The sequence below is a fragment of the Opisthocomus hoazin genome, chromosome 2 (genome assembly GCF_030867145.1).
Source record: "Opisthocomus hoazin isolate bOpiHoa1 chromosome 2, bOpiHoa1.hap1, whole genome shotgun sequence".
NCBI classification, from domain to species: domain Eukaryota; kingdom Metazoa; phylum Chordata; class Aves; order Opisthocomiformes; family Opisthocomidae; genus Opisthocomus; species Opisthocomus hoazin.
The window spans coordinates 103,147,027-103,174,166 of NC_134415.1; the positions used below are offsets into that span (position 1 = coordinate 103,147,027).

General features: G+C 38.1%; 1 protein-coding gene across 3 annotated transcripts in view; it reads right to left on the reverse strand.

Annotated features, from left to right (window-relative positions):
* PRIM2 (DNA primase subunit 2) overlaps window positions 1-27,140 on the reverse strand; it is a 128,474-nt gene that overhangs the window by 95,075 nt on the left and 6,259 nt on the right. For all 3 annotated transcript variants that reach the window (XM_075410636.1, XM_075410645.1, XM_075410654.1), the window contains exons 4-6: window positions 24,874-24,994; window positions 8,798-8,893; window positions 7,847-7,984 (exon numbers count right to left, since the gene is read on the reverse strand). In XM_075410636.1, the coding sequence (XP_075266751.1) occupies window positions 7,847-7,984; window positions 8,798-8,893; window positions 24,874-24,994 (355 nt within the window). The remainder of the gene's footprint in view (window positions 1-7,846; window positions 7,985-8,797; window positions 8,894-24,873; window positions 24,995-27,140) is intronic.

The following is a 27,140-nucleotide window of genomic DNA, read 5'->3' on the forward strand; positions in this document are numbered from 1 at the left end:
GAAATTTGTGGAACTTCTCAACAGTTAAGCAAGCCTTTCACATGCTTCAAATCCTGTACATCTTGCTTTGTTAGTTTCACTATCATGAAACACCTACCTCAATTTGAAAATGGAAGTATTTCCATATAAATCAAACCGTAAAGGACCATGCAGAGACCACAGCAATCGCTTATGCTGCAAACTTAGTACCTAATAAAATCTTCTACATTGCAGTAGATGCAAGAAGCAGGTGTAATAATTTGTAGTATTAGGAGGCTAAATGGAATTTGACTGTATCCGGTATTTTATCTTTCTATTTATTCTCTTATGCTAGCAATCTATGTAGTTATGTAGTTCAACTTGTAGAGGAGATAAAACACTGAAGGACAGATTTCAAAAAATAACCAACAACAGGACAGTTAAGCAGCCATGGCAAAAAGAAGGTCCACAAAGAAAAGTCCAATGAGTTTCCCTGTCTTGCAGGTAACCATTCTGCACACAAGCTTGAATCCTCTCTGACACGCAAACACACACTCGAAGTCACTTCCCTTGATTGCACTTCTCCCACTCAAAATACCACCATTTTATTCAGTAGACTTGTGCCTTAGACATTGACCATACAATATACTACTACAAGGAAATGAAGACCAGCTGCTTCTCCACAAAACTCTCACAGCAAACTTGGATCCGAGAGATTCAGGACAAAGTCACTGTAATCACATTTTACCCTGCACTGCCAAAGTTATTACCTTACTAACCTTGCACGTGCATATTATAAAAATCATCCATTTACATTACAGGGAATTACTTAGTTAACACTGGGAACACAACACCTGAAACGAATTTCAAGTGACAAGACCATCATCAATCATACTTTCTCAAAATTAATGCCATTACATAAAGCCTTCTCCTTCACTGCTTGAAAACATATGTGTTTTACAAAGGAAATGTTTTGCAGGTGGTGCCATGTATACTGATACTTTTACCAAATCAGCAGGTTCATTGAACATATAGCATAAATCAACCGAAACAGTATATCTGACTAATATTTAATTTTAAAAGACAAATCATTGCAAATATTACTAAAGCTAGAGAAGCAACCTACTTGATCCATATTTCTAATAATTTTGAAGATTACATCCCAAATAGGGAAAGGAATAAAAAAATACATAAAAATTTGAAAACAATGCTTAGGTCCTGCTTTTGTGTTAAGTCCTCAAAACCCAAGAATTTTATTTGTAGACATTTTATCAGACTACACAAGATCATGCTGCGAAGTAAAAAAGTGTAGGCATTAAAATAAGAAGAAACACCTACTATCAAGATTGTACATATTGACACTGGAATCTTGGTTTCTTACGGTACCAGTCTGTGTTATTTTCAGTTAATATTTTAATTTGCAGATGGTTAGATCCCGTATGACATTCCAGCAAAGTACTTTCACAAAAGCAACTTCTTGCAGTAGGGTGATAATATAAAGACCAGCCAAGTTATTACTTCAATTGCTAGGCTCAAGATGGGGGCAAAAGGGGCTCGATTTAAATACAAGTATAACAAATCTAATGAAAAACTGCCATTAGACTATGAATGAGAAGTTAAGTTATGCTATCATCGACAATTACAAGGCTTTGTAAAACAAACTCTTCAAATCCACAATAAAAGCACTCATGCTACACAGGAATATTTACACATTCTCAAGCATCTGCTTATAGCTTTAAAATATAACGTTCAACAAGCACTAAAACTTTAGGACAAAACATTTCCTGAATTGTAGCATTCATTAGGATAAGAATGATGTAATGATTGAGGGAGCTAGGCTTGTTTAGCCTGAAGAAGAGAAGGCTGAGAGGGGACCTTACAAATGCTTATAAATATCTTAAGGGTGGGTGTCAGGAGGATGGGGCCAAACTCTTCAGTGGTGCCCAGCGACAGGACAAGGGGCAATGGGCACAAACTGAGGCATAGGAAGTTCCATCTGAACATGAGGAAGAACTTCTTCCCTCTGAGGGTGACGGAGCACTGGAACAGGCTGCCCAGGGAGGTTGTGGAGTCTCCTTCTCTGGAGATATTCAAGATCCACCTGGACAAGGTCCTGTGCAGCCTGCTGTAGGTGACCCTGCTTCAGCAGGGGGGTTGGACTGGATGACCCACAGAGGTCCCTTCCAACCCCTACGACTCTGTGATTCAACCCAGTTGATGCAAACACCTGACACTCATGGAGGCATCCCAGTACAAGTCCAGCTTTCCAGTATCTAATACCCCCACCTCTGGAATTTATCCAAGAGCCTCTTAAGAGGAGAAGCCCAGGAAACACAGAAGCTAACACGACTGCCTGAGCTGGAACCAGAATGCCTAACCTCCTTGCCTCCAGTATCCTACCTCAGCAGATCTACAAGCCTGGAAACCAAAAATTAAAAGGACAGGCAAGGTTAACTCACCACGACCCAAGGGCCAAAGACCCACCCAGCTGCTCGCTCACTCCCCCTCCCCAACAGGACAGGGGGGAAATAGGATGAGAAAGCTCACGGGTTACGATCAAGACAGGGAGACTGCTCGCCAGTTACCACTGCAGGCAAAACACACTCGACGTGGGGAAAATAAGTGTCATTTACTGTCATTTTAAAATAGACTCGGGTAGTGAGAAAAGAGACAAACATTAAAACAGCATCTTCCCCCCTTGTCTCCCAAGGTAAACTACTCCTTCACTCCAGACTCCTCCACCTCCCACCACAAGCAGCATAGGGGGCAGAGGCAGCCGTGGTCAGTCCAGCACAGCTCCGCTCTGCGGCTTCTACCCGCTCACACATTTCCCCTGCTCTGGCATGGTCTCTCTCCCACCGGCTGCAGTCCTTCAGGGAAGAAAAAAAAAATTTTTGCTTCAGCATAGGCTCTCCACAGGCTGCGGTTCCTTCAGGAACTTTCCACCTGCTCCAGCGCGGGGTTCTCATGGGTGCCATGAAGATCTGCTCCAGAGTCATGGAGCTGATCCTCACTCCTTGTGGTTCCCCCCTCCTCTCTGTCGGGTGTTTGCCCTTTCTGGCACAGGTTTTCCCCGAGGTGCTCTCACCATGGCTGCGGGGCTCAGCTGTGCCCTGCACAGGGTCGGTTGGAGCTGTGTCCAGTCCGGGGCAGCCCCAGTGTCTCCTCCCCTCACATGGCCGCCCTGCAGCCCCCTGCCAGCACCTGGACTCCTGCACCCAGTACGCAGGTTTAGCCAAGACTGCTAGTGTTATTTTAATAATAAAAAGAGCATTTCATATGCTCAACCTAGAACTATAGTCTCTATATAAAGGATTTTCTGATCAGTCACACAGTAAGAGCATTTGTATCAGACACTCGGTACTAAGTGGTACTGTAAGTAGTTCAAAAAACCTAAAAGCTTCTTCAGAAAGGATGTCATTTCTGGGGATCAGACACCACAAGGTGTCCAACACCGCAGGGCAGGAACCACGGAGGCCGACTGCTGCCCAAAACAAACTCCTGCTCTGACAAGTCAACCACTTACGTAGTATGGAGTCATCTTCTCCATTATTTGAGGACACTGCTGGTAAAGGCAAGTCCCAGCCAACGATTCGGCAGCCTCTTCTCTCCTTTCCCCTTTCTGTCCCATTTCAGATTTCTCCGGAGCAATCCTCCTTCGTGCAGAACCGAGTGTAACACAGCTCCGATACGAGACTACAGGTCTGAACCGCAACACTAAGTCGAATCTTCCGATTTCAAGAAATCAAAAACTAAAACAACTATCCTCAAAAAAGGAGATCCAATACTCCCAATAATTTCACAACCTAAATTCACTACATGGCCATAACTGAAATTACACAAATGCAGCACAGCATTATTGCAGAAATATTTGTGTATTAGCATAAATACAGCAAAGCCCTCATGAATAAAATATAATGCAATTTGAATTAATAAAAGCTTGCTTTAAGTTATAAAATAATTGTAGAGCTAATATTACAACTTACATGAGCTATAGAAAATGTTTAGGCTTTCTACAGCTTAATTATCATTAGTGGCACAAAGAAAATTATTTACTATCAAGCAGGTCAGAGAATACAGAAAGAAGGTCCTTGCAGTATTGATTTTGCACATAAAATGAACTTCTTCAGCTGCATTTGCAATTGCCAAGAAGGCTTGAATAGTATTAACTCCCCCTGTTACTGAGCCTCAAGGAACAGCCACACAGTCAAGACGTCAAGGAAGATTTTTAAAGGATGAAACAAAACATATGACCACTTTGTGGGCTTGACTAGTAAGCATTTAAAACATAACTCTGACTAAACTGAATTTGTGCCAGTGGTAACATAAAACTTTTAATTTTTAAAAGTCAGCACTATGAATTATTCACTGCTCTCTCAAAGCTCAGTACGAACACATCAATCCATTTTCATTATCGTCCTCCCTTACGATCCCAGCTGGAATCACCCTGTAACATGCAGGATGGTGGCAACACAAGCCTGCAACGTAGTGAGCCACGTAGCAAGGCTAGGCGACCACCCAAACTACTCCATGCTTCGGAGACCTGGGAAGAGTAGCTGTAGCACAAGCAAGCTCCCATAAAGCGTAACAGAGCACCTTGGAAAAGACAGGGCAGGCCTTCACCATGAAATCATTCCTGCGTAGGGGTAACTCCTTCCAAAAACCCGTGCACGTAACTGGCTGGAGTAGCACCAAACAACCTCCAAGAGGCAAAACACACATTGCAGTACGAATAATCAACAGCACCACACAAACAGCCCTCTCCTGGAAAACTATGCTGCTTTAACATCATGGACAAAATAGAGCCATTGGCAAAATTGAGCCACCGTCTTTCCACTATCTACATTCAGGTTGTTGTGTCCCTTAGGAGCTGGTAAGACTGTCAAAGCCAGAAATGTTGGCCAAAGTTAAACTACCCCATAGAATATACAAACTTCTAGCTTAATTTTACAGCCCTGTGAAGATACAAACCGCTTCTTTAGAAATAGCATTCAAGCCTCATTTGGATTATCACACAATTAAGATCTTTAATCCTTAAATTCTAATAAAACAAGGATTGTCCACCAGAAAGTGCCAAGAACAAAGCGTAAATAGCCAGATGCTGCAAAAACACTAAAACATACTCCCAAAAGCACACGTAAGCAATGCTTACCGAAGTAGTAACATTATCAAATATACTCATTAAGAGACAAATTAAACAACAAATCTGTGACACTGTTTAAGGCTCTATTACTTCTTAATTAAGTCTGGCCATGATGCAAGACTTCCGTGCACAGTCATGAATACCTCTATACCACCCTAGTGCCTGAAATTCAGCACATTTCTCAACTGATCTCTCCTTTGCTGCAGACACACACAAACATCCAAAAGCATTACCAAGCAATACTAAACCAGCTGTATTTGCAGAACTTCAGCCCAGATCAGATATTACTTCAACAACAACAGACAATACTGGAAGTGTACCACTGTATCCTAACTTCTATTGAAATGTGCCTCTTCGGTCCAGATAAGGCTGAGGAAAAAAGGGCATTTTGCTAAAGATTATCATAGAATAATAAAATCATAGAAAGTTTGGGTCGGAAGCGACACCTAGAGGTCATCTAGTCCAACCCCCCCGCAGCGAGCAGGGACACCACTAACTAGATCAGGTTGCTCAGAGCCCTGTTCAACCTGGTCTTGAATGTTTCCAGGGATGGGGCCTCCACTACCTCTCTGGGCAACCCGTTCCAGTGTTTCACCACCCTCACTGTAAAGAATTTCTTCCTTATATCTAGCCTAAACCTACCTTGTTTTAGTTTAAAACCATTACCCCTCGTCCTGTCACTGCTGTCTCTACTAAAAAGATTGTCCCCATCTTTCCTATAGGCTCCCTTTAAGTACTGAAAGGCTGCAATCAGGTCTCCCCGCAGCCTTCTCTTCTCCAGGCTGAACAAGCCCAGCTCTCTCAGCCTGTCCTCATAGGAGAGGTGCTCCAGCCCTCGGATCATTTTTGTAGCCCTCCTTTGGGCCTCCTTTATCCTCCTAATTTGTAAGGTGTGGAACAGCAACCGTTATCATCTTTAAATTTTAAAAAGATTCCTTATGTACAATATTTTCTTTAAAAGTGTATTCTTATAGTTTCACTGAAATATAATTGATTATTATAGTATTGTTCCAGTGAAAACTACACTAATTATCCAGCTACCAAGTGTCACACTCCAATTATGCCTCTGTTTGGTATAACAGAACAATGTTAGATTGACCTCTCTAGAACATGCTGGATTTTTTGCCTTCATTTCCAAAAGACTCAGTTGAATAATATTCCTAGCATCTCTCAGCAGTGCACTGTGCTGGCTAATTTTAGCTGAAACAGCTTATCAAATGTGGTTTTGCAAACTAAACTAGTAATCAAAAGCCCAAAACTTCAGAATACAGCAGAAATCACTAATCTTGTTTTATTCCTTACTCTGAAAATACAGTGAACTTTAACAAACAAAACATATTAAACGTAAAAACTAATGCAAACCTGAAATACTGCAATAACATAAAACACAGCAGTTCTACAGAAGATAGTTTTCAAAGCTCATGAGTATTAAAATTTCTAAATCATGATTATGGAGGATAAAGAAGTACTTTTTTACTATAAAGCAGCTATCAGCTTTAACAAAGTAATCTGAGTTGAATTAATTATATACAAAATAGTGTGTGCTTGTAAGAAAAAGTCACACATTCATCCTCAAACTGAAAAGTCAGGTAGGCTACTCATTACAGTTCCTCTGTTTTTCAGACTTCTCCTCAGCTACTCACACAACAGAAGTCCAAGAAGCTTCTCAAAAGTATTTTAAATCGATGCAGATAACCTGTGTACTTAGCCACATTTCTACAGAATACATTCATTGTTTTTAAATCCCACACAAGTGGGAGCTTTCCACAAGAACACTGTGCATCAACTGAATTAAGGATGTCTCTAGCTGTAGTTGTATTAAAGAGCTCTAATGGAAATGTGCACATAAGAGTACCACCATTTTCACAGCACAATAAATAGTACCACAGACTCCAGTTGTATTGAAAATTAACAAATTAGAAAATTAGCATACTGGCAGCTTCTTAAAGAAATACATTTTTACTTTACACTGTTTGTTTACTAAACACTCATGGTCAACCTTGATACTAACGCGACATAGCAACATCAAGCTTTGAAAACGTTTTTCAAAAGCAATCCAAACTGCCTGCATATTATTTAACATAGTATTTTCCAGGACTCAAATGCTGTGCATGATACATGACCACCAACTTTTAAACCCTGTGAAGAGTCCAATATTGTAAAACTAGCAATTCCTAAACTTATCAGCAAATTACTAACAGAGCACTCACATACAGTATTTGCCATAGGTGTCCCAGCTAGATTTCATACCTCAAACATTCATGCAATGAAGACTTTATTTTTGCCTGACGTGCTCTGACTTACCCACATTTCAGTTCTCATTAGCAACAAAAAAAAAAAACCACAAACCACCATTTTACTTATTTCAACAAAAATCTGTTGGAAAAAGTTGTTGGAGAAAAGATTGATATCAAGAGAAAAAACAGTTGTGTGTATGGGGCTAACATTTTGAATGAAAAGTCACATTACTCTATGTGGGAAACAATTTAAAAATCCCCTAGCAGAAATTTCTTTACAATGCACATCACATGCTGAATTCCATTTAAAATTAATGAACTCTCAGCTCATAATGAACTTTTTTTTAGTGCTGTCAGCACTTTTGACAGGGTTTCTGGTATTCTCCAGATAGAACCAGATAAAAAGCAGATTAAAAATCCAAAAGGCTACTGTCCAAGTGTGTCACTAAACCATGCACCAAAAGTTGTAAAGAAAAAAAATCAAAAAATCAGACCTTATCAGACTTACCGCCAGTGCTTTAGATAACTTTGTTCTATAGTTATTCAAAACAATCGCATCAATCTCCTTAAGTGGCACATATGCAAAGCCATCTTTAATAAACACTCTTCTGGCTCTAAACAGATCCACAGCATCTGCAAGTCCAACCTGAGAAAGAAGAACCACCCACATTGTGTAACAAGCAAAACAATGCAGTAATAACGTTTACAACCTAAAGATTCCAGATGGACCAGTAAAGGTTTAAGTCATTCTCTGTCTTTTAACAAAGCTCCATCCAGGTAAAACACAAAGATCATGAAATTACATGTTGACTTTGGAATAGCTGATCATTATTTTGGTGGAGAAATACTGTTTACTTACATAAAGTCATGCAACTAGGCAAAATCAGCTAGTCATAGATGCAAACTTCAGTTCGCCCAATTAAGTAGCTTTGCATCAACTACTGATTTGATATTTGAAAACTGATTTCTGTTAGCCTTCTGTTTCAGACATCTTGAAATATCTGATGCATGTAAGCTACATATAAAAGCTGTTGGAAACAGCCCTGGAACTCAACCAACTTCACTCCAAATAAGCATCAGTGGGATCCATTAGACACGTCTTTCCCCTCCCCTCGCTCGCAAAAAGAATTTCAGACTAGTACAATCAGACCAAACCTATTTTCAGCAACAGATGTTTGAGAAAGTCTCCAGCCAGGCAAGTTACATCATTTATCTGGAAAACATTAAAACTTAAGACCATTTTTGTGGCGAAAGAGAAGAGATGCAGAAGAGGACAGAAGACACTAACAGCAGTTTAAAACTCCATTCTCCCAGTCCCTCCCTCTACCCTTATACTGACATGAAAAAGAGGAACTCTCATTAGTGTCAGTTAATTTTACTGGTAGCAATAGTAGTAACTCCAAATTTAACTGAAAAAAGCATGAATGCAAATTTGTAGAACTTGACAATTTTTACTTACCTTATAGTACATTTGTTCTTTTACTTTAGTCATAGTGAGGCCAGGGGTCGATGCATGCAGCTCATTTGCCAATTCGTTCTTCAGGTCTTCACTAATCTAAAATTAAGAGCTTGTTTTAAAACTGCTGAAATACTTTAGAATAAGGCTCTTTCATTAATTAACATGAGCTAAAAGACTACTTAATCTGTAAATATATCACTGCTTTAGCTGATAAGGGAAAAAGAATTACATATTCAGCAAGCGATCACTAATAATTAAGCAGAAACCAGCAAAACGCTATTGGCCAACATTGTTAAATGAACTTCCTTCTGAAGCAATACTGAAGATTTTAAAATATAATGATTTTAAACATTAACACAAGATCTATAAAGTACTTTTTAAAAGTCAACTTCTGCAAAATAAAACTTGTGACAATCCCTGCTCATATTTAGATTTACTGTATGGAGTTAAAACAAAGCATAATGATTCAATGGCAATTAGTAAGGACGTAAACAACTTTGCCAGATTTTTAACACCACCACCAGTTTCAGCTCATTTTTAAACGCAGACTTTAAAAAAACGCACATATCATCTGATATTCATGGACGTATCTCCTCTTTTTTTTGAGAAGCAAAAACAAAGTTACACTTCTTGTTCTCTACATGTTAGTGCTTTTCCAGTTCTTGAAACAGGTAAGTTACACAGCAATGCTCTAATTTAAAAACTTAAAAGTATTTAAGCCAAGATTTCTAGCTTGAAAAATCATGGACAATGCTACACTTCCTAATATAAAAACTTAAATACTGCATATACTTAGATATATAAACATTATGCTTTTTGACTACTTAGTAATGCATCAAACAGCAGAAAAGCGACACTGAAAATTAGCATACTGTAATGATTTCACTAATCAATAAATCCTTTCAGAGTTTCAGTCAACAGAAAACACCACCAAAATTTGAAATCATCTTGTTCTGCTTTAAATCATAATTAAGCTCACATTTTAAAACCTGAAAAAAGTAATAAATAAGAGACATTTTAAATCATAAATAATCCACTCCGATAAAACAGATCACACATGCTGGTAATCCAGCAATTATAACTAGTAACTACGTGCCACAACGCTCTTAAATATTTGCACAGTATGTTCTTGATAAGCATAATGGAAGTAGTCGCTGAGACACTTCAAGTGTCAAGGAACACAGGATACCCTCCCAAAACAGACGCAGACGTCAAAGTATAACACACTGGGTGACACAGCTCTACATAAACTGGATGTGAAAGCTGAGAAAATGAAACAAAACACTCCTCTTGGAAGTTACAGGAAGGACCTTTAATTTCCAACTTGGAGGAGCGGCTCAGCAAATCCCCTCTATGAAAGTGATTTGACACATGCATATGAAATGGCCAAGGCAGCAATGCCTAGAAGGCTTATGGTTACCCTGTCCACATCTTGGTGTAATCTGTAGTACACTCTTAGGAAAATCAGCTTTAAAAAAATAATATTAAAGCTGCCAGCAAGGCAAAAAATGTAACTTTGAAGACAGAGGAAATGCACAGTAGCTTTATATTTCTGCATCTGAAAATCTAATGCTCTAGGGAAAACCAGCCTGTAAGGAAACAATTTTTCTTTGACAAAGTAGCTGTATCAAAACAATTAAACATGTCTGTGTAAATGACACAAGAAAACATTTTCTAGAAAATACTCTAACAATCTTATTCTTGTTAGTCTTTGAAAGATTCCTGCTTTTCAAACATGACACGCTGGAACTATATACAAATTTCACACAGCACTACCAAACCCTGCTACTCCCTCGGGATGATAGATTTGTACTTATTTAAACAGGAAATCTAAGTCACCAGATCAGCCTGCAAGCTTGCCTTTCACCTAGTATAGACCAAAGTTTTAATTTAATTCCAGAATAGTGACTTCCATTCTTCAAATGTAACACTTTTATGCTTTCTCGGTAGATATTGCTTAAGAGCGCCCAATCTGCCACGTCATTCCAAACCCTTGATGAAACTGTCTTCTCATAAAAACCGTACAACATATCGCATAGCTACAGTGGTTACAATTGCATTATTTCTTCTAGGATATCTCACAAAAAAAAAATCAAACCAAGGATAATTTTTTCACAGAAAGCCATTAAAACAGTCCAGTAATTGTTTTACAGACAGGCTTGCAATACTGGGGGGAGAACGAGAAGCGCGAAAGGCAAAGATTTCTTGTTTATTTATTCTTCAAAAAACAATTAGCTCATTTTCATCAACAAAATCATTTTTTTCAGTGTTACATTTACTTTCAAGGCTTTTCTATCTTTTAACATACACATAAAGTAATTATACTGACTCCAAACTTCACCAGTTGTCTAGATCCTTCTTTATTAGTAATTTGACTGCCTCAATCTTGTACACATGTAAAGCCACAGTGATTTTAGATTTTCTTGCATCTCACTAGAAAAAATTTAACAATGTTGGGGTAAAAGCGATCCTGGTGAAATCTCCAGAAAAAGAGGTTAATGAGCCATGACTAGAGATTTGGATAGGATTGTGGACAGTGTTACCAAAAGCACAGTTTTATCAGAAATTGTATTTTTTAAACAAACACAAATATTATTGCAAAACAATACTTCTCCTATAAATAATAATTATAAAGCTGCTAAATAATTTACTATGTAGAGCCTCAAGTATCTTATAGGTTGGGCAAACCTTCTGCAGCCCTATGAAAACTGTGTTCCTTGTCTGCTCACCAAATTCCCATTGCCTTCATCTTTTCAGCTAATGGGGAGAGAGGAAGAAGAAACAAGGATATCCCTAACCCCTAACTAAAGCTGGGAGATGACTCCAGAATGCATTTAAAAACAAAACTTGCCTCCCTAAAGACTGGAACATTAAAAATAACCTTGCACTGGCATTAAGGATTTCACCATTTTCACATAAAATTGTGCAAAATTGACTGAAGATGCCATGCAATGAAAATAAGCTCCTTATAACCTAAACTCAGACTCAAGCTTTCAGTTAGGTCATGCCTGTACCTCCTGTATACAGATCATCCTGAAACCACATATCCCAATTTTTCTTGTTTCACAGTAGCTGGGAAAGCTTTTTTTTGGCCTTTTTTATTTTAATAAGAACACTACAGTTTGTACAATTAATAATTTCATCTCTAAATGGCACCTGCAAGAACACATTCTGGTAATCAGTAAAAAATTAGACACAATTAAATGCAGGTTTTAAGACTCTAATCAAGATTGGAAAGATAAACAGACTGCTTAACTTTTTACAGCATTCACTGATGCTTGCCCAATGAAATACTGTGATGTTCGAAAGGTTTGAAAAAAAAAATCTCAACAGGATTTTTCTGGGGTGTCATTTGGTGCTTATCCGATCCTCCACACTGAACTGATTCAACTCATCCCACACAAAACAATCCACTAGTTTTGCCTCGTTAGTTTTTTTGCCAGTTTAATAAACTGAAACTGCTTATCACCAAGTCAGTCCAAGGCACAAGCAAAAAACAGTAACACCAGGAATAGGATCCTCCCTTTTCACTGACCATGGGTCATGTATCGTAGCTTGAAACGGTTCAACGCTTCATTGTAAGTTTCTGAGACTCAGAAAAATTAGAAAAATCAAGACATGAAAGGGGAATTCATGACAGGAAAGGAAGGAAGCAAGGATTTGGGACAATTGGCCTTATTTCTAGTTTTCTTGCTTCCTATGTGCAGTTTATTCATTAATTTTAATTACAGAATTGTCCTGGAAACACAAAGACACATAAATTTAGATTAAAATATGAATAATTCAATATGTAAGGCTTGGTTAAACAAACACTGGCAGCGAGGCAGCCCAAAAACTTCAAAATAAATCTGATATCCCTACTCTGTTTTAATGAAGAGATAAAGATGCAGGCACACATTATACTACTATACATGCACAACTACTTAATTTTGCTGTTCCTTACCGGAAGGCTTGGAAACAAGAATTCAGTGCACGAATCCTTTCCCTGTCCAAGGCTCAGATTCAGATATTTACGTGCACGCATCACTGGTGTCCTCAGAAAGTGAACTATTTAAAACTTGCTTTCAGTCACTTAGCAGCCAGTAGTCCAATGGCACAAAACCCTTCTCAAAAAGAGGTGGCTTCAGTCCCTTAATACCACATTGTATTGCACTTCTAGGTATCAAACAAAACAGTCATTTCCTAGTCATTCTCCTCCATCGCCACACAGCCATAGTACAAACTAAGCTAGAACTAGAATACAAAAGTATTAAACTAGATGTCATTAAAGAGTACAAATTTAAAGTGTATTCAACTGGTTAATGAATACTAGCTTGATTAGGAACGGACTTCATTCCCAGCTGTCCCATGAATTAAGAGCATTAAAAGCCTCAAATGAAACCTTCCAGACTCATAGAACTGTTGTTCACAAACCTGCTTACAATGTTTCTTAAAAGCTATCAATTCAATTTTGGCTAGGCACAAATGAACTAAGAAGAAATTTGTATTTCCCATGGTATTACAACTTACTACTTTAGCTGAAGTTCAGGTTACTGGCATTCCTAAGGACATAAAGGGCTGCGCTTGGGATAATTACGTATTCTTCTCCATTGACTGAAATGTTGTTTGGGCTTTTTTTTAAGTCAGGAGTGAGCACAGAAAGGACATCTTCTGGATCTTCCTCAACTACGCAGCTAACTCACCGTTACCGTAATCACAGAGCAACTCAGTGACACAGGTGCAGTTTTCTACATTCCTGACAAATATTTCCCTACAACCATGAAAAGGAAAGCTGAACAAAACAATTACTACACCTTATTCTAGAAACATCACCACACACATATTAGGGTCGCCGATGATTGAAGAGCTAACGGCAGATCCTTACGAGATACACAGCATTAAGTTTTCTCCCATTTACAAATCCGGATGCTAACAGACTCCATTTTACAGAAACTTGTTACCAAACATCTCTCTAGACTCAATAACAGGATTAGCAGGGAAGAGTATTTCAGTGCTTACAGACCATTTTATGAAGCTTATGTCCAAAACAGCAGCTAGTAAATTCTACTTGCGGTGTAATTACATCCTGCACAAACTATCCTATCAGCTTTTATGCTGTTGTGCTCAGGAACAACATACACATCTCCAAAGTTACTGCAGTCACTGCTATGCGAAGAATAAATTCATTTTGAAAACATTCTTTACCTCAACCCCTACAAAAGAACTTAACACCTTGATTATACAAAAATTTACTTTCTATTTAAATAACATACGGATATCTTTTTTAAAAATACACTATTGATTTCCCAATTTTCTCTTCCCTTATGCCCAAAAAGAGAGTCTAAAATATTTATAGAAAAAGAGAGGACACTTGATGACTCCATTCTCCTTTTCTATACCAAGTTTCTTCCAGGAATCCAAAACTGCCGATGGCTAAGAACTGAGGATCTACAAGGATCAGGTTATGACTCACTGTTCTTTCATCATTTCCAAGCCGTTAGACAAATGGCAGTCAAGTGCCACCCGGCCAATCACCAACCACTAGAGCACATTCTCACACAGCTAGCATGGGTAGGATACTCTTCCCACATTTTCTATCATAAGCTGAAGAACCTGGTGTCAGAGATACCTATTCTCCACCACGTTTCTGGTACAGCTGCCATCTCCTATTGCTTTAGAAATCCAGGGTTAAAGCAGAACACCTCCCTCAGTATTCAGACCACATTCTAAGTGTTGCCTGGCTGTTCTCAGCTAGATTAGGAGGAAGAATGTTTTTATTCACCATCTCATTTTTATTGCAGCCTTTTTTTCAACTTTTATTTCAAAGCATGTAACTTTTTCAAAGCAGGAAGAGAAAGTACTTCAAACCAGAGTGTGTGTGGTACCCAGTACAGTAGGATTCACCCTCACGCTGGACTCTAAAGGTCCTATTTAATTCAAGTGATGAACCGCACAAAGCTATTTAACAAGAATCACAGTGCTCTAGTGCACTAGAGGGGGCACAAGTAAGTGTACAGTTTATGGTTTAGATTAGCTTTAGTTTCACACATCAATTTTAAGCAATAAAAGCTATCTTCTAAGTGTCCATTTAGATTTCTGCAGATAATCAGCATCTGTTTCTAATCAAACCAAGAGATGATTACCAAATTAAAACTTTTAATTAGCATTTTGCATAATTTACAAACTGTTGTTCATTATGTTTATGAAGGTGAAAAGGGACATCCCCAGTAGCTATATATTCTTCAATCACATTTATTACTTAATTCCACAATTTTATAGAACATCACCAACACCATATGTGCAAATAAATAAATGCAACTAGAATTACTGCAGCAAAGTGCTAGTTTTCTCCATGACTAATAAAGGCACACTCATAGTTTAAAGATCCATTAGAGAAGGGTAAATAAAGACCCCTCCCCATCCATCCTGCCAGCACATAACAATAAAAAAAAATTTAACAAATTGCAAGTGCATGTTCTCCCCTCCTTCCAGCCATCACTCCTCCCTCAGATTTAAGAGATGTCTTTACATTCTCCTGTGAATTCAGCTTTGTTAAAAAAGTCTGTAAGAGAACACCACAATTCATTTTAAGCCTAAATGTTTTAAATCAAGCCTCACCCCATCCACTCATCCCTCACAATGTCAGCTCACTAGAATACTCAGGCGGCTTTGCAATTAACCCAATTGTTTTGGGTTCCAGACAGTCAGTCAGACTGCTTTGCAAAAGACCTTACTTCACAAACAGACCTGCCAGTTGGCCTACCAAACCCTCGGTCTGCAGTACAATGGCCTAAAAAGTATTACATACTGGTTGAACTGGATTCCCACACTGCTAACACTTTTGAAGAAAGAAGTCTCCCCAGGATTTTCTTCCCCCAATACATAACTACGGTCCACTCCAAGAGGTAGCCATAAATCTAGATATCAATGTGGGTTTTTTTCTTATCTGGAACAAAAAACAATTCTAAAAAAGGAACAGTCAATTCTGTGACACAGCCACCACTTGGTTTCACTTAAATCTATTTTCTGAAATGTGAATGACTGAACTGAGAAATGTATTACTTCCTTCGAAATTAAGTACTTTAGGATGAGACTAACCAGTTACGTTTTTTGAAGTGTTAATGGTATATGTTTCACTGTCTTATTTACCAAACTCTGGTATTCAAAAAAACTCTACTCCTAAGCCTTTCCACATACAATTTTATTTCTATTATGCCTTTCAGCATGGAGCTAAGTGACAGAATAGATATTTTTAGCTTACTTTGGCAATAAGGTACTATTTCCTACTTAGACATGCATCATTTCTGACCTTTGCTGTCACCTGTAAGACAAGCAGCATTGGTTTTCAAGCAAAGGGACAAATGTAAGACTCAAGTAGCAGGAAACAAAGGTAAAATTCAGAACCATTTCCTTCCCAAATTCACACTGCAGCCTACTTGGACATAGTTACTGTTTCAGGCTGGTATAAGTTTCTACACAGTAAAATTCGGCTCTGGACAGCTCCCACTTTCAAGCATTTTTCCCAAATTTGTTTGAGAAAGGAAAAAATATTATTTTATGCCTCTGAAAAGCAAAGCCATAAACCTAATCAGAAGAACAGTTTGGTATATGCCCCTGGTACCAAAATGTATAATTATAGTCACTGCCTTTTAGTAGCTAGACATGATACCGAGTATCTTATTTCGCCTATATCTATCCTTACTAAGGACACCAACTAGTTTCACTTTCATTAATCCAAATCTGACTTTAAGATCTTACATATCCAATAAACACAGCCATAAAACATTTTTCAAGAAGCTAAACTACAAATATTTATACAACTGCCCACTACTGAGACAAATGCTTTTGAAGAAAGCAGAATAGCGATATCAGAAAGTCTCTCACAGGAGTGCTCTGATCATAAAAATGGAAATTAAAGAAGTTTAATTTCTCCTGCTTAAAGCTGCTAAAAAAGCACTTCAACTACAACATTAAAGAGCTACTGTGGAAAAAATTAACTGTAACACTAATGCATTTTGCTCTTTCCTTTTATTTTGCAGTTCTTATTCTTTCCTCTCAAATGCTGGCAGATGCACTACAGAGCGTTAGCTCCCCCAACTGACTATTCCCATCTGCTGTTCCTTCCCTACTACTATGATCCAAAGCATTTTATTAAAATAAACGTGTTTTATAACAGCATTAAAAAAATTAAGATGGTTAATTTGCACCAACTGGTAGTTACCCAAAAATAAGGCATCTAAACTAGAAGTTATAAAAAAGTCATGTTTTTTCTATTTCAAGAGGCTTTTTGGAGGTAAAGAAGTTCTAAGATAATTTGAACAGGATTTTTTGTGCTCTGTGGAGAGGAAACAGCAACACAGAAAGATGTATTCACGAACAAATACACTACACTTTGAAGTTTATTATGTTTCTGCAGTGTGCAGAAGAAACACAGAACAGAAGCATTGCAGGGAATCTAAATTCAGTTATACATCATCCTTATACCACAGATAAAACCATGATAATAACTATTAATTTCCATTTCTTGTTGAAGCAACAAGGGGAAAATATGTCTATTTCAAAGAAAAAACAGTCTGAAGATAAGATGAAGGAAGGGTCATAGGGAATCAGAACAGCCAAGATGATGACCAGAACATCACTGAAAAATAAATTTAGGCTAAGACTTTACATTCTATTCCACTCCACACTGCAGTATATCAAGTTAAATTCCTGGAAACGTACAGCAACAAATCAAAGCATCTGATAGCACTTGGGAAAAAACATAGGAGACAAGTAACAGCCCATGTGGATCTGAAAATTGTGTTAAGCCAATCTCACTGCCTTTACGACAGTGCAACAGACCTCAGGGACAGGGAAAAAAGGTAGATGTCACATTGTGTCAAAAGCCCTAAAAGTCACTCTCATAAGATATTTTCGTGAGCAAATGACCAAACAGTTCCACTGAATCTCCCATAACCTGGGTGCAAAACCAACTGGAAAACCTACACATGGAAGAACTTAACTCAAAAACAGAATGACATATTAAGCTAAGTCCCACAATTTTTTAATTTTAAACTAAAATGTAAGATTTTAGTTGCTAACCTGCATATTAAAATAGGAGAAGACTACATATTTAAATGCCTTAAGGCTGGGGACACTGCAAGGTCTCTAGAGAATGGGATCAGATGAGCAAACCTGGTCCAAAACTGAAGGTTGAATTTCAGCAGAGATGCTTCAAGGTTCTACATCTGAGCCAGTTCTGTACAAACAGAGGAAGAGCTGACTCATCAGGCGCGCAGAGAAAAGCAGTTGTGCGACCTCCCCATCTCCAGCTTGGGTATCACTACCTCACGTCACACTATTTCGGGGGGGGGGGGCGGGGGAGGTCAGAGTGGTGGGGTGTGGAATGTGAAGAACACATGAATTTAATCTCCTTGTCATCTTAGAATCGGTAACAGTTCAGCTGGAATAATCTGAACAGCTGACACTGCACTGAAAACAAGATGTTGCCCCACTAAAAAATGGCAAAGGACACCCAAAGAAATGACAAGCCACCACATACAAAGAAAGGCTAAAAGAATAAAACAATAAGGAAGCATAATTAGAGTCATCTTATATGTAGAAGGCAAATACAAAGAGGAAGAAAGAAAACCCACACCTTTCTCAATTAGTGGGTCGAATAAGAAGAAATAGACTTACATTACCGAAAGGCAGAGTTAGGTCTGACATTAGGAAAAAAAGTTATAAGGAAAGCAGCAGAATGATGGCCACCATAGAGACATGAATGTCTCAGGTGCTGGGGATTCAGCAAGCAAAGCTGTGAAGTTTTCATGCACAGGGCAAATGAAACAACTGCCATCTCCAAAGTGCTACTGAAAGAGTCAAAGGCAAAACCAGAAGAAATACATTGTGTTTTGAAAGCAACTACAGAACATTTTGGTCCATGTGAACAGAAGATAGACCCTTAAACAGTCCCCAGAGAGAGACAAAGCCTGACTGGTTGCAACGAACAAGTTTCACGGCAAGCTTTCACATGAACCAAGTGGAAAGGAGCCAGAAGTTCACTGGATCTCCCAAACCAACAGAACACATATCACCGACCTACAGGGACCTTCAGCTGCAGATGCTGAAAGGACAGATCTTTCATTTGATGTCTAAGAACAAGTGGTAGGCCTCAGACAGTTAAAATTATGCAAGGCAAAGCTGACAAGAGACTGAAACTCAGACTGAGGGCTTCAAAGGAGATACTTCTGACAGTGCCAAGAAGTAAATGGTGTTCTAAGGAAAAGTACAGCTTTGCTACACTAAGCATAAGCTCGGAGGAGATCCAAAAGAGAAAGTGGGAAAGACAAAACTATCTGAAAACAAAGAGCTAGTAGCAAAAAAGTATTTTTAACTATCAGGTAAGGGTTGAGACCATAGTAACAGTGATACCACACATACACAAAAAAGACGAAACACTGAAGAACTGAATCCTGTTGCCCTCACCACAGAAACAGAACACAGAAAGGGTACATTAAAAGAAAATACTCAAAATATCCATAGCCATACACAATGAGAGAGGAGAAGCATGACTGCGTAGACTAGAAAGTAATTTCAGTAGTGGAAGAAAAAGCAGTAGACGAGAAACACCAGAAAGACTTGAAGCTGTTTGGACAAAGGAAAAGCAAGCATTAAAAATGCTACGTGCAGTTAATTTAGTGATCAAATATTGAATACAATATTGGCAGGAGAGCTCATTACTTGAAGACAGACAGCGAATTGTTACATTTTCTTCAAAATCTAAATCCTGTCAAAAGAAAGATTATGAACAGCTTAAGTGCATTATCAGTTTCACCAAAGCAGACTATGGTATGGAAGAATCTCCCATAATTTAAGAGCAAAATTAGGCATTGCTTTTGCTGGGATTTGTACACAGGAAGCAGGAATGCAAGACGCTGAGATGGGTAAGTTACAGAGGGTTACTTTGTGGCAGGAAGAGGAGGACGAGACTGATTTGAGAAACAATAGAGAACAGCAAAATGAATACAGCAGACCTATTCCAGGCATTAGAAGTTAAAGGTCCCATAAAATGTGGCAGTTGTCTGAAAATGAATTAGATAAGGGACAGTACCTATACAAAAGGTTCTATGAAAAGGCAATGAAGAGGAAAGTTCTGTTCATTGTCATTTTAGGGAACAGAAGGATTGAGCAACAGCTGAAGAAAAAGTCAAATTCATGGAAAATAGGAAGTGTTAATAATTACAGAAATTAATACGTAAATTAAACTCACATGGAATTAAAAGAAAGCTAATTTAGACTTCTGCTAGTAGAGTTCCCTTTTAAGGAAACATTACTCCAAATACTAATTTACAGTAACTGGCATGTTAGTTGCCCATCCAGGGGACTCCACTTCCAACCATTGAGCACAGCTAAGATACCAGTATGAATAGGTAACTTCTTACCCAGTTTCTCCTTTAATGCTATAAAGCACAAGTTGCCATATATTAGAAGACAAAAAAGTGTAAATAAAACTCTAAAGAGAATACTCTCCTCACTTTTCTAAAATATCTTAAAATAACTGCTGAAAGAAGCAGAATATATTAGAGGTGCCTATTTACATTTCAGAAGAATGCAAATAACCAGCCTAAGATCTGGGAGTTACTGTGCAATGACATACATAGACACAGCCTTGAAGGGCAAGATAAACAGCATACAAAGTGAAAGAAAGAATACATTTACTCTATTTTTATGGCTTCAGTTTATTATCATCATCATGATTAAGTGCTTACCCAGTGTTAGGTCCTGTAAGACCATATACATGAACAATACGAAGCTCAACACCTTAATTCAGGGGTTTCTAGAAACACCAGTGACCTAGATATCTTGCAGTTTTCCCTCAAACTTAGACGCATTTCAAGCTTTTCAGTAACTTGCGGCAGTTGCAATAAATATTCTGATTATGTCAAAAAGGCTAACAGAACACCAAATTGATAACCTAGGATTTATCTCACACTATGAAGGTCTAAAAGCACTATAACAACAAAAAAGCGTAAGTATGGTCATTTATCAAAGACTTCTGATATGGGCATGCACAACCAGCTACAAGAAGAAAGGGAAAAGGACAAGTGACAAGGTTGGGGTAGGAACAGGGGGACGAATGAGGGGGTGCATACGTAGCAGGGCATATGGAAAACCACACAGACAACCAATCTCACTGATAAAGCTACATGGCAAAAATGGGGCTTGGGCACGTCAGCTGACTCCAAAACAAGTCTTGTATCACAATCCAGCCGGCAGAAATAAAATCAGGCACTCCTAACTTAAAGGAAAACATCAGATGCCCATAGCTTGTGGCAAGAAAGAAAAAAAACTTTCTAGTTAAAGCCCATGTGTCACTTACCTGTAAAACCATTTAATTTATATAATTCCTCCATATAATGAAGAACTTACTTTGAGGTTAAAATATTTTCTTCAATGACCATATTATTTAAAATATTCACTATCTATTTCCCTTTAAATATCTTTAAAATCTATATTAGTGGCTTTTACTGCCAGAAACTGTCAGGCATCATTGCTGTAATTACTCATTTATAGTAAGATTTTAATGCTTTAATATCCTAAATTAATGTAAATCTCAACTGCACACCTGTGTTTGCATATTCTCTTAGATGGGCTCTGTCACCTTAAATGTCAGCATTTACTTCTTGAGTGCTGCTGAAGGATTTCCTGGGCTCCCTGTGTGACTGACTTTGCACACAGACTATTTAATGTGCCTTGAGAGCTGAAAATTACATACCAGACACAAAAAGCTTTAGTATTTCTCTGGATGATGACAGCACTGTCCCTTAAAAACCTTTTTTTTTTTTTTAAAGTACATGAAATGTTGAATACACTGAAAACGTTCTGAAACACCTTCAGAACCATTCCATGATTCTCCTGCTACCGTGATAGAAAACCATTCAACATATCAGGGGAAAATACTCCTGATTTAGATAAATAGATTATTTATCTATAGATTAAAAATAAGCAAGCTCTAGAACCAGGGAACAGATTAGCAAGTATTTCTCGTTCACTAAAGAGTCAATTATACAGCAGAATCTTCTTCTAATATTGAATGCCCCATATTAAAGTGTCAAGAAAGTCAATGTATCCTCTCCTTTCAGGACAAGGAAAAATCAAAAGCAGGAAACTCTCACATCGGAACATATTCAAAGGCTGACAAGCCACATAACACTAAAATAACACTAACTTATACAACCAGGTAAAAAAGGAGAGAGTAAACACATCCATGTGTGGCTTTTATTAAAAATAAGTAAGCTTAGTTTTGAGGCAAGAGTATTTCTGTCCAACAATAAGATGTGCATTATCCAGTCTTCCTGTCTCTTCTCCCTTAAGCATTTCCCCAAAAGTTAGTGGACACTTGACAGCAAGCCATCTGTGAAGTATCACTAAAAAGTCATGACAGATAAGATTACAGAACGAGGTCCAGAAACTAAAGCGTCATATAAGCTTCACTGAAAGAGAGACCTGCAGAATTACTGAATACAGGAACATTTGCTAAGCTTTCTAAGTCCAATGTTCTAAAGCGGAACTACTAGATCCTTTTTGCAAGACAGCAGGATTTTAACTAACATGAAGCAAATCCTATTCAAACTGCCATTTTCCCAGGGAACAGGTAACATCAAGAGAAATGACTCCGTTTAAAACAGTTTAAAACTGTTGGTATTGCATTAGACAATAAGTGATGGAAATGAACCAAGACAGCTACTCCCAGATACTATGAAATACACTAGCCTGTATTATTTATGTACTATTTTGCAAGCAAAACAGCACTGCATTAAAACATTTTCTTCTGCCAAAGAAGTTGTGGTTTTGTATTCTGATTAAGAGCCCAACACTCCTGACACTACACAGAATGCTTTAATTGAAAGAGGAAAATAGCTTCACCCCTCACCCAAACCATGGCCAAAAATCAAAAGCTGAAGCAAGTTATCGTCCGAGATGTTTAATACATCCTCTCAGAAGGCAAGACCATTGAGTTTTTCAAACTGAGAAGTAACAAGAGTAAAATTCCAAATAAACCTCATCAGTCTGTACTCTTGGGCACAACCTCAGCTCTTGCCATAAGCAACCTGGCAACCTCTTCTTATTCATCCTAACATATCCATGCTTAAAGAAAACACCACTGGCATTTACGTAACTATATAGCAATATAAAGCAATAATTCTCAATCCATAATTTACAAAACCTCATGAATTAGTCTGCAAAACCTCTGCAAAAAACTCTAGGAATACCCATCCCACTTTCCCATGCACGTAAGCAAACATGAAAAGGAGCGAAGTGACAGTTACTGAATTCTCAGTGTTTAGCTTCACTTTGTGGTTGCTGTAAATTAAGACTACTGTGACAAAACTGTACAAGACAATTCACTTATTCCCCCTCTCCACAAAAAAGCTGACTGGTTGCTTTATTCAATACTGAGAATCACTTCTTACAGGGGTTCTTAGAATTGTTAACTGGAGACATAGCTACGCCAGGCTACACCGAGGTCTGAAATTCAGCAGATCTGGCCTATCTCAGATCACAGTTGTGAAATGCAGAAACATTATCTAGAAAACACAAGACACATGTCTTCTCTTTAAAGAAATTTAACTAATTTTCTTAGGACATCTTAAACAATTAAAATCCAATAGGAGAATTCTTATCAGTTTACCAATACAGAAACTGGATTGTAATATCAGAACCTATTTCCTTTTGCTGGAGATCATTCCCTTTTCTAACGGGCGGAACACAAAGTTTGATTTCCATCTTGGTTTATGCACATTAAGGCACGAAAACATTGCAATTTCTTACAGAGAAGTATGAACAGCACAGTTCCTCTTCCTTTCCCTTTTAAAGACTTTTACAAATACAATACTGAGAAAAAGAATACTGCTTTCACAGTGGCCTTATTTTTTAGTGGCCCCTACATATCAGTATACAGTTTAGACCTATTTCAGATATGTACGGAATTCCTTAGTAATATTCAAATATTTTATACACGATAGTGCAAGGAGGGATTGGTTTTGCTTAAATTCCCACCACAATTGGAAGAGGGAAAAAGAGCAGAAGCAGGGAAGTAGATTTTCAATGAAATGATGCTTTGTTGCCTCAATAGGCATAAGAAAATAATACCTTCTTAATCATTCTGACATATTGAAGGCACATTCAATAGCACAGAACCAAGCCATACTCCTAGCTATTTCCAGCAAACTGCAAACATTAATTTATTCTCAAAAGCCTGAGTGCTGAAGCTGTGAGAGGACAATATGGGACCAGGGAATAAGCAGCAGAAATAGAGCTCCGCAAACACACCATTCGCTGAAAGCTCTGTTGAACCACAGAATGACATCTCTAATAGTCTCTCTAAGACACAGGAAAGCCCACGTGTTACGGTTTAGCTAGACAAATTCATTCTCAACACTGCACAAGTCATCTTTCATCATCAACTTGCACCAGTGCCAGATCTTTCAATCCAGTAACATAGAATGCATGTCAGTGTCACATTTTAGAATACTTAAGTTCTTCTAATTAAGCAGTATTCTAAGAGAAGGCTTTTTTTCAGTAGTGATAATCGTACATTAATTTTTATTAATTTAAGTTTACTCTGAGAGCTACAGGCAAAGCTGGATTTTACCAAAATCATTAATGCAGAAACTGTAATAGATATTTTCCTTCAATCCACTCAGACAAATAAAGCAGTAGGTAACAGCAGGAACTGTTGTAAAATCCCTAAAGCATCTCAAAAACAACAGTTGTTTGTCTACATAAATTTGGTATTTTTAAGGTTTTTCAAAAATTAGTAAAGAACTAGAGTGACACTGTTAACTTGCTTTTGTCATTACACATTTTTCAGTTAGTGTTGGTTGACTAAAGCAGACTGAACTTCTCTCACTGCAGCAAAAAATCACATCACTTAAACCTCATTTCTGTGGTATGACTATTCTCCAAGTTCAGAAGTTCTGTGTGTTGTTTTTTTAAAGCCACAAGTGCACTTTTTATTTTTTAAACAGAAGCACTAAAACTATCTTAATGAGAATCTTAAAAAACATCAGACACATGCTATATAACACAAATCCAGAAAGTAACATACTTACAGCTTCAAAAGCTAAGTTAACATGTTCCAGGAATTTCTGCCTTAAATTGTCAGTCAGTTCATTGAAGCGGTATCGCAAGAGATCCATTTCTTGTTGAAGAAACCAACGCCTGAGATCTTCACTGCAAAGAAATAATAAAAAAAGCACCACAATACATTTTCTGATTACGCATTTCCTCTTTCTTTATAAACTAGACATCAAACCTAGTAAACACAGCATTAAATGTAGTGCTGACTTTGTCAAGGGACCCATAAACTGAGGAGCTTGCAAGAGAAGGTGGGAAACCTTCAGGAAGGAGCACTCAATCAGAACAGACAATACATAAAGAAGCATGACTGCAGATGTTTTGGAAGAACAGAGGCAGCCAATCTTAACACTAAAAGTTTCTGTATAGGTATCAAAGCTGTAGTCTCTTTTAAATGGTGCTCAGCATTTCTTACTTCTTTTAGATAACAACAACTAAGTGCAGATAACACTCTTTGGTATTTAGAGGACAGCTTTTTTCTTCAGCACAGCACAATATTTCTTCATTGTACCATTAATGTCACAATTAATCTGATGAGGCAAAAAAGTTACGAAGCCTACTTCTTTTAATTCTCTTTTTTGGGGTATCCTCCAGCTGAAGGACCACGCACTTATCTCAGATACTAGAACAGTGCTCTGTGCTAGGCAGAAAAATACCCTGGAAGCAGACAAAAGGAAAAGATCTATCAACGAACTTGGATGAGGAAAACATACAGAACATCTAACACTTGACAAAACAGCAAAATGAGGTTTAGCAACCACAGGTGAGCAAGCAGAAGAATAAACAAGAACACAGTGACAGGAGTCAGCACACAGCATAAACAAAAACCAACAGTGAAGCCAGTCTCTAAGTACTCATATTACTTTTTGCATACTGGATTGCTAACACCCCAGCACTCAGCTTCCCAGGCATCAGCACGTTACTCCAGGCTACAGCGAGCATGTACCAAAACACTGCTATCAAAAGCCCTCCTGTACATACAAGCACAGAATGCAGATGGCACTATAGCTCACCATCATAGGGCATTCTTTCAAACTCTCCTCTGAGAGCTACGCTGTGGGCTACTGCCAGGACAACTCACAGAGCACAGAAACACCGCAGTGTTACACTTTCTCCTCACAGTCTTTCAGGATCTCTTCCCAGAGGAGACCAGTGAATTACAACAGGGCTGTTTGCGTTTTTGTGGACAAAACTTCTGCTTGAAATAGGGCTTGGAGCAAAGTAATAATTACTCAAGTTATAATTCCAGATGGAAAGGTCCTGCTAAGGTGCTTTGTAAAGTATAACCCTGTGGACAGATTCATTGCTTGGGATGTACTGATAACCTGTGCAACTTAAAATGGCAGTTAATGCTTTTATGACAGATCTTCTGCAGTTCTTGTGGGATCATCTTGGACTATAACAACATCCTAGGGCAGGACAATATTACTGTTTTCCTAATTCATCAGCTTTACACTGTATTTGTTTTCCTAAGGAGAAAAAAAAAAAACAAACACACCATATGTAGTCAGTTAGGAGGCCAGCCAGTCTCTTGTTCTTCCTTTCCTTCAGAAGAATAGATGAAAAGGCTGTAACCTCACCTACCCACTTAAGTTACCAAAACAAGAAAATACTACTGTTGTCTCTAATACAATACACACACCTACCTAGATTCTTCCTGCAGCTGACAAACTAGCTGACAAGCTGACTTATGTTACCGTATATGTCCAGCATATACTTTAAAACTGACTTTCCTAGGAACATCATCATTAGGGTGTTATTTATGTTCATTTTTTCCTTGTGCCTTTGGAAAATTTTATGTCATTTCTAAACCCAAATTACTTCTTATACTCATTATATTTTAGAAAACTGTACACTCTCATTCCAGACACATACTACTAGTAATACTTCTTATCAAAACCACTAGCGTAAGTGAAGTGGAAAGCAATGTCACTGTCATTAAATAACTAACCAAGCTGTTGTGGAAGATGAGACAGTTGCAGGTAGTTGAAGCATAAACATTAGTAACATATCCTCACTTTTTGCTGCTTAACTTTGTGTGCAGAATACTCAAGAGTTTAAACCAGATCAGCAGATTCTCAACCAGAAAAACAACATGAAAGAACAGGCTCTTCCATCTCAGGGAACAGCATGCAGCAGGTAGAATCCTCTTCAATCCCCAAGGAGCAGTAGGAAAGACCAGCGTACTTATTATGAAGCATCAACACAGAAGTAGTTTAGAAAGACATGAAAATGCTCCTAA